This window comes from Rhinopithecus roxellana, chromosome 20 (genome assembly GCF_007565055.1).
Source record: "Rhinopithecus roxellana isolate Shanxi Qingling chromosome 20, ASM756505v1, whole genome shotgun sequence".
NCBI lineage: Eukaryota > Metazoa > Chordata > Mammalia > Primates > Cercopithecidae > Rhinopithecus > Rhinopithecus roxellana.
The window spans coordinates 45,583,695-45,592,726 of record NC_044568.1 but is presented as its reverse complement, the minus strand read 5'-3'; the positions used below and the strand labels follow the sequence as shown (position 1 = coordinate 45,592,726).

The 9,032-nt window shown below is 48.9% G+C and overlaps 1 protein-coding gene across 1 annotated transcript in view; it reads right to left on the bottom strand.

Moving 5' to 3' along the window:
• Nucleotides 1-1,778: 1,778 nt before the first annotated feature.
• The window catches only part of LOC104670120 (poly(A)-specific ribonuclease PARN-like), a 32,489-nt gene continuing 25,235 nt past the window's right edge, over nucleotides 1,779-9,032 (bottom strand). The window contains exon 9 of the mRNA XM_030924447.1: nucleotides 1,779-1,949. Coding sequence (XP_030780307.1) covers nucleotides 1,779-1,949 — 171 coding nt within the window. The remainder of the gene's footprint in view (nucleotides 1,950-9,032) is intronic.

Below are 9,032 nucleotides of genomic sequence, written 5' to 3'. Positions count from 1 at the left end.
TGACCGTGCCTGCCTCGGCCCACGTAGAAGAACGGCTGGGAAGGAAAAGCAAGGACAAAGATGGAGAGGAAGGGGTCAAGGAGAGCAACGCCTCTCAAGACTCTGGCAAAGAGGATCTGGGTCCCGAGCCTGAAGATGACAAAAATTCGGAGACCGTTGGCTCCCCAGACCCGGATGCCCAGCCGCCGTCGATGGATCAACCGCCTGCCACCCATCCGGTGCATCCTGTGTTGCCCTCTGCACCAGCCTGTGCCTTCCCCTCTCTACGCCACTAAGGGCCTGATTGTAGCCCCCTCCATCTCTGCTAGACACCCCTGTAGCCATTTTTACTTCTAAGAGCCAGCCTGTAGTTTCTTTGGCTTTTAAGAGCCAACTTGCTGTCCCCATGGCCTCTGAGAACCCCCTCCAGGTCCCTGCTGTCTCTCTGAGCCAGGCCCTGATGCCTGTGCCCTCGCAGGGCCAGCCCCAGAATCTTCCTCAGCCTCTCAAACTCAGTCTCCACCACCTGGTTTGGTTTCTGGAACCCAGTCACTGGCCACCCAGGTCCATATGGGGCAGCCTGTATCTTTCTCAGTCCTTTACTACTGTGGATCCACAGGCCTCTCAGGCTATCAAGGACTTGGAGGCCCTACTTCAAATGCAACAGGCCATCCCCAGCACCTCTGTAGTGCAGGAGAGTTCCCTGAGCCAGTCTTCAAGTGTCCTGAAGGTTCCTGAGATGTCGGTTGCTCAGGTTTTGGAGGCTGCGGCACAACCCAGCCAGAAATCTCCAGAATCTCGCCCTCGCTCAGACAGCCGGGGTGTGGAGAGAGGAACGTGGATACCTTCCCGAGAATCCGTCTTCTCCCACCCAGAGCCTGAGCGTCCCAAGCTGACCACAAAGGGGCTGACACTCCAGGGACGCACCACAGTGATCATTGCGCAGGCGCAGAAATTCGGCAGCGGACAGCGGGCGCCCAGGCTGGCAGATAGCTTGATGGCAGAGGGGTGCGCGAGCGAAGGGTGGTGTGTCGGGTCCTGGCGAAGGGAAATGGCCCTGTCGTCTCCTCTAGTCACCCCGAGCCCAGCGCCACCATCTTGGTGGAAACACGGATCTCCCAGTTGATTTTCTAAGATCAAAGACACCTTCCCTCGAGTGTCTTCTGGTACCTCTACCATCTTCTCCAGCTCCACCACTCGCGTGTCCCCTGGCATCTCAACCTCCTATTTTACTCGAGCGTACTCTGGTACCTCTAACCACCTTCTCTGATGATTTTCTGAGACCACAGACACCTCTACCACTGCAGTGTCCTCTGGGACTTCACCTACTTCACTCGGGTGTCCTATGTGACCTCAACCCTTGAACTCTGGAGAGGGAGGTTGCAGTGAGCTGAGACTGTGCCACTGCACTCCAGGCTGGGTGACAGAGCGAGATTCAGTTTCAAAACTAGTAATAATTAATTAAAAATAAAATAAGTTATGACAGCACGTTCCTATAATCCGTCTCAATAAATAAATAAACAAGTCCAGCCTGCCTGTGCCTCAACTGCTCTTCCCCACAACCCACCTTGGGCATGCTTGAGAACATCCTTCTCCAGCCTATTTGCCTTGGCACGGGTGGGCCTGACCGGCAACAGGCAAGTGAGCTTGTTGTCCAGGAGAGGCACACGAGGGAGGGCCTGGTTCAACACATTCACTGCCTTGCCCAGCACAAAGCAGGACGTGGAGATGGCTGCACTGTCTTTAGCTCAAGGCCCTTGTTGCCTGTGCTCTGGCTTCCTCTGCATCAGACTAGCCAGTCAGGTAGAGGTTTCTCTCCCACTGGCAAGATGGGGCCAGACATTCCTGCTGGTCCACCTGGGATTAAGAGCAAAGGTCAGGGGCCGCTGATGCAGTGGCGGCGTCATAGGAGGACCCTTCAAAGAGAAGCTTCCCTGACCGTGCCTGCCTCGGCCCACGTAGAAGAACGGCTGGGAAGGAAAAGCAAGGACAAAGATGGAGAGGAAGGGGTCAAGGAGAGCAACGCCTCTCAAGACTCTGGCAAAGAGGATCTGGGTCCCGAGCCTGAAGATGACAAAAATTCGGAGACCGTTGGCTCCCCAGACCCGGATGCCCAGCCGCCGTCGATGGATCAACCGCCTGCCACCCATCCGGTGCATCCTGTGTTGCCTCTGCACCAGCCTGTGCCTTCCCCTCTCTACGCCACTAAGGGCCTGATTGTAGCCCCCTCCATCTCTGCTAGACACCCTGTAGCCATTTTTACTTCTAAGAGCCAGCCTGTAGTTTCTTTGGCTTTTAAGAGCCAACTTGCTGTCCCCATGGCCTCTGAGAACCACCTCCAGGTCCCTGCCGTCTCTCTGAGCCAGGCCCTGATGCCTGTGGCCTCGCAGGGCCAGCCCCAGAATCTTCCTCGGCCTCTCAAACTCAGTCTCCACCACCTGGTTTGGTTTCTGGAACCCAGTCACTGGCCACCCAGGTCCATATGGGGCAGCCTGTATCTTTCTCAGTCCTTTACTATTGTGGATCCACAGGCCTCTCAGGCTATCAAGGACTTGGAGGCCCTACTTCAAATGCAACAGGCCATCCCCACCACCTCTGTAGTGCAGGAGAGTTCCCTGAGCCAGTCTTCAAGTGTCCTGAAGGTTCCTGAGATGTCGGTTGCTCAGGTTTTGGAGGCTGCGGCACAACCCAGCCAGAAATCTCCAGTATCTCGCCCTCGCTCAGACACCCGGGGTGTGGAGAGAGGAACGTGGATACCTTCCTGAGAATCCGTCTTCTCCCACCCAGAGCCTGAGCGTCCCAAGCTGACCACAAAGGGGCTGACACTCCAGGGACGCACCACAGTGATCATTGTGCAGGCGCAGAAACCGGCCGCGGGCAACGGGGCGCATTGCGCATGAGCGCCTGCCGGGAGCGTCACAGGCAGCCCAATTTTCCCGTCCTCTGGTCCCGCCCCTCACTGAGGTAAGCACCCCCACGGCGTTGCCATGGGGACCCAGAGGCTGCAGTCAGCCTGTAGCGGCGCCGCCTGCCTCGTGGCTCTTTGGACCTTGTGGCGGCGATGGTGGGAGCATCATGGAGCTTTCAGTAAGGATGGTCAATACGACCGGGAAGCGGTAGAGCCTCGGCCGCTGCCAGCATTTCTTCTGGCTGGGCGTCGTCTTCGGCATGGTGGGCGTGGCGGTGCTATTCACTGGTGTCTTTGTGGACCTGGACTTCTACGACATGCTGGTCTACCTGGGCGCCGCCATCATCTTCGTTAGCCTCCTCTGGTGGGCCTCTTGGTACACCGACAACATCGAGCTGCTCCCCGAAGAGACTCTGAAGGTGTCCTCCTTAAGCTGAACTACAGAACCCGTTTCTAGTCAACAAGTACTGAAAAAAAAAAAATCTTCCCAATTTCCTCACTCATTGGGAACCATATAACCTGATAACTAACTTCTGCATAACCAAAACAGCAAATTTAAGCATTTAATAGTTGAAATTGGGAAGGGGTGGGGGGGGTCCAATAAAATGTTAAAAACTACGTATTTGAGAGGTCTATAATAAATTCAGAAAACTTCCAGTAATAGCTAACAGGCTGTGATCTACTGCACAAATTTATCATAACAGTGAGACAAGCAGAGTCATTAAAATTAAATGGTTTGTACAGGAAATGGGTATACTATAAACCAGCTTAGACCTCTCCTGAGATCACCTTTGAAATGTTAGTAAAAATGGCCTTAGAAACACAGGCCTTTCAATACACATATGATTACTGTTTCAACTGCAGAAAATTGCTCAAGAGGCACTAATAGCAAGTGCCTAGATTAGACAATTCATTTCTCAAGTTTATTTTGATCAGGAAGTGTAGAGCTGAAATGAGAGTCCTCTAATTTTGAATTAACTCATTTACATACATAATTGCCATGCTAGACTGAGTAGTCATACTCCTGACCCTTTGTAAACTACACTTCTCTTCAATGTTATTCATGCCTCATAGGAAACTGCTGTTTCCAATTAGCTTTTTCAAGCCTGTAAATACAGACTGTATTTAGCTAGCTTGATATATTTACCATTGAAAAGCTTCAATGGCTATAGTTAAATTAATGGGCAAAGTATGAACAGGCAGTTTGAATGCAAAGTCAAAAAAATGTAATAATGATGTTTGTAATCTCTCAATACCACTAGAAAGCTTTACAAGCAAGGAACAAGGAGAATTACAGCTACCTCCAGGGCCAACATATAGCACAGTTCTAGACCAGCGTCTTCTGAAAGGTCATGCTCAAGTATCAAGATGGTTCATAAGAAAACACTCTCCCCTAAAAGGCAACTCCAAAATGTGGATTCTTTAGTGTCCTTTTAAAAGCAAATTTTGATACCAGTGCATGTGAAAGTTCTACCTTTTCATTGAGTCACGGTCTCACTATGTTGCCCAGACTAGCCTTGAACTCCCAGACTCAAGCAATTCTCTTGTAACAGCCTCTCAAGTAGCAGGCACTGCAGGTAGGCACCACCACACCCAGCCTTCTAATTTATTAGGCTTTTCTAATTTATTCTCATCACTTCTTCTAAAGGCAGATGGAAAAAAACAACAGAACAAAACATTTTATCTCTCTGGCAATGCCAGAACATAAAGAAGTTAAGTAACTTACCCAGGTAGCCTTAGTAATAAAGTGAGGGATAAAACTGCATATCCTAACCCACTTACTACTCTTCAACAAATCACTTGCTCTTTCTACCAGAATTTAATTAAAGACCACTTTCGTTCCACTGAACATTCATTAACTGCTTACACGCAATGTGTTACCTTAGGCACTTAGACACAGACAACAAAATGGCTACACTCCTTGTCCAAGGAGCTAACCACCTAGAAGGGGGTTATGTTGTATAATACAAGACAAAATTTATGTAACATAGAGAGGTACAATGTTCTATGGGAGTTCAGAGAAAGGAAAGATCACCTCTCAGGCAAGGTAGCAGGTAACAAAAAGCAAAAGCTGCACACGGAGAGTTAAGGGCAAGTTGTGAACAACAAACACTGAGAACAACAAGAGAAAATTCAAGTCGGAAGAAATTAAACAAAGCACCTCTTAGGGAACAAATAAATCAGTCTTGGAAAAAGGAGAGTAACAAACAAGTGATTAGACTCCACAGAAACGTTGGGCTGGATCACAGAAAGCCTGATATTCAGGGGGGGAAAAACAGTCAACTGCCTAGAAAACAAAGAGTGTGGGATTAATTTAGAATTTTCAGCAGGTTCAACGACAGAAACGGAGCCATACATCAGAAGATTACAAAGCTGGCAGTCGGGAGATACTTCATTCATTAAATCGATATTTAATGCCTTCTAGTGCCAAGCTCTACTCAGTATTCAAAACACCTAGAAGCACAGAATTAAATACATTTTCTCTTGCCTTGCTGATAACTTCATTGCTTTAAATATCAAAAAGGGCTGGGCATGGTGGCTCATTCCTGTAATCCCAGCACTTTGGAAGCGCGAGAGGGTGGATAACTTGAGGCCAGAAGTTTGAGACCAGCCTGGCAAGCATGGTGAAATCCCATCTCCACTAAAAAAAAATACAAAAATACAAAAATTAGCCAGATGTGGTGGCATATACCTTACCCAGCTACTCGGGAGACTGAGACATGAGAATCACATGAACCTGGGAGACGGAGGTTGCCGTGAGCCAAAAAATCACACCACTGCACTCCAGCCTTGCGAAAGAGTGAGACTCTGTCTCAAAAAATAAATGAACAGGCTGGGCATGGTGGCTCACACCTATAATCCCAGAGTTTTGGGAGGCCAAAGCCTCCCAAAAGGTTGGTGGATCACTTGAAGTCAGGAGTTCAAGACCAGCCTGGCCAACATGGTGAAACTCTGTCTCTACTGAAAATATAAAAATTAGCTGGGCATGGTGGCAGGTGCCTATAATCCCAGCTACTTAGGAGGCTAAGGCAGGAGAATCGCTTGAATCTGTAGGCAGAGGTTGCAGTGAGCCAATATCGTGCCACTGCACTCCACCCTGGGCCACAGAGCAAGACTCCGTCTTAAAACTAACTAACTAACTAAATAAATAAATAATAAAGGTCAAACAGTCAAGAGAAGAGCAGCTACTTTGATCTATTTGGCCAATAAGAAGTGGGTGATCTGGCCAGGTGCAGTAGCTCACATCTATAATCTTAGCACTTCGGGAAAGTGAGGTGGGCCGACCTCTCTTGAGCACAGGAGTTCGAGACCAGCATGGGCAAATGGTGAGATCATGTCTCTACAAAACTTACAAAACAGTCAGGCGTGGTGGCATGTGCCTGTGGTCCCAGCTACTCGAGAGGCTGAGGTAGGAGTATCACTTGAGCCAGGGGAGTTGAGGCTACAGTGAGCCATGATCGTGCCACTGCACTCCAGCCTGGGTGACAGAGCGAGACACTCTTCCAGAAAAGAAAAAAAAAAAAATGGCTAGGCATAATGTCTCATGCCTGTAATCGCAGCACTTTGGGAGGCCCAAGCAGGTGGATCACCTAAGTCAGGAGTTCGAGACCAGCCTGGCCAACATGGCGAAATCCCATCTCTACTACAAATACAAAAATTAGCCGGGCATGGTGGCAGGCGCCTGTTTATTCTAGCTACTCAGGAGGCTGAGGCAGTAGAATCGCTTGAACCTAGGAGACGGAAGTTGCAGTGGGCCAAGACTGCACCACTGCATTCCAGCCTAGGTGACAGAGTAAGATTCCATCTCAAAAAAAAAGGTATGAAAGAGAAGAAAAAAGAAAAGAAAAAAAACAGAAGTGGGGTGACATAAAATAAACATTAGCTCATTAGACTTAAGAAATGCAAATCCAGGCCAATCACGGTGGCTCACACCTGTAATCCCAGCACTTTGGGAGGCAGAGGCAGGTAGATCCTGAGGTCAGGAGCTCAAGACCAGCCTGGCCACCATGGTGAAACCGTGTCTCTACTAAAAACATAAAAATTAGCCAGGCATGGTGGCGGGCGCCTGTAATCCCAGCTACTCTCAGGAGGCTAAGTCAGGAGAATTACTTAAACCCAGGAGGCCAAGATCCCACCACTGCACTCCAGCGTAGGTGACCAAGTGAGACTCCATCTCAAAAAAAAAAAAAACAAAACAAAAAGTAGAAAAGAGAAAAGAAAAAAAAAAAAAACAGAAGTGTGGTGGGTGACAAAATAAACATTAGCTCATTAGACTTAAGAAATGTCAATCCGGACCAGGCGCGGTGGCTCACACCTGTAATCCCAGAACTTTGGGAGGCGGAGGCGGGTGGATCACCTGAGATGAGGAGTTCGAGACCAGCCAAGCCAACATGGTGAAACCCTGTCTCTACTAAACATACAAAAAATAGCCTGGCATGGTAGCAGGCATCTGTAATCCCAGCTACTCAGGAGGCTGAGGCAGGAGAGTCACTTAAATCCAGGAAGTGGAGGTTGCAGTGAGCAGAGATCACGCCACTGCACTCCAGCCTGGGCCACAGAATGAGACTCAGTCTCCAAAAAAAAAAAAAGAAATGCAATTCCACACCTGTCACACTTGTTTTGAGACCCACAACTATGAAGTCTTTGAGTCCTAAAAGGTGTTAGAAGGTGACAGACAACCTAAATTTTCAGAAATACAAGGGGAGCAACTGACCCACTCATGACAGGTCTGTATTGTACTTTTTTAAAGGAGGGTAATCAAAATGCTGACGGAACAATGGGACCTAAGAAATGTGAAGTAACTGAAGGTTTGCAGATGTATACGTGAGACTGAACTCTCAAGCAGGTGCCTTCCAATCCAGAAGTAACAAAAATTAATCTTTTAGCTGGACATGGTAGTGCACGCCTGTAGTTCTACCTACTCGGGAGGCTGAGGCAGGAGGACTACTTGAGCCCAACACCTTGAGATCAGCCTGGGCAACAGAGCAAGACCTAGTCTTTATTTCATTAAAAAGATACGGGGAAGGCCGTGCACAGTGGCTCATGCCTGTAATCCCAGCACTTTGGGAGGCCAAGGCAGGCGGATCACGAGGCCAGGAGGTCGAGACCATCCTGGCCAACATGGTGAAACCTTGTCTCCACTAAAAATACAAAAAAATTAGCAGGGCGTGGTGGTGCACGCCTGTAGTCCCAGCTACTCGGGAGGCTGAGGCAGGAGAATCACTTGAACCTGGGAGGTGGAGGTTGCAGTGAGCGACATCGCACCACTGCACTCCAGCCTGGTGACAGAGTGAGACACTGTCTCTAAAAAAGAAAAACAAAAGATATGGGGGAAAAAATTATTTAAAAAAAAGAAAAAGATTACTCCAGTGGCATACTATGGTCCACAGGCCAAATACAGCCCACCAATTATTTCTTAAATAAAGTTTTATTGCAACACAGCTACGCCCATTTGTTTACATATTCTATGGCATTTGGGGGCTACAATGGCAGAGCTGAGTTGTGACAGAAACTACACAGCCTGGAAAGCTGAAAATATTTTACTATGTGGCCCTTTATAGAAAACATTTGCCAACTTTTATTTTAAAGGATGGGCTGAAGGTTGAAGGGGGACAGGAAATGCTGCCTGGAATTTGCTAAACTCCAAGGTGAGAAACGAGAACGCCTGCAACAAAAATAAAAACAATCAGCTGGGCGTAGTGGCTCACGACTGTAATCCCGGCACTGTGGGAGGCCGAGGTGGGTGGATCACAAGGTCAGGAGATTTTTTTTTTTTTTTTTTTGAGACGGAGTCTCGCTGTGTCGCCCAGGCTGGCGTGCAGTGGCCGGATCTCCGCTCACTGCATGCTCCACCTCCCGGGTTCACGCCATTCTCCTGCCTCAGCCTCCCGAGTAGCCGGGACTACAGGCGCCCGCCACCTCGCCCGGCTAGTTTTTTGTATTTTTTAGTAGAGACGGGGTTTCATGGTGTTAGCCAGGATGGTCTCGATCTCCTGACCTCGTGATCCACCCGTCTCGGCCTCCCAAAGTGCTGGGATTACAGGCTTGAGTCACCGCGCCCGGCCAAGGTCAGGAGATTGGGATCATCATGGCCAACACGGTGAAACCCCATCGCTACTAAAAATACAAAAAAAACAGCTGGGCG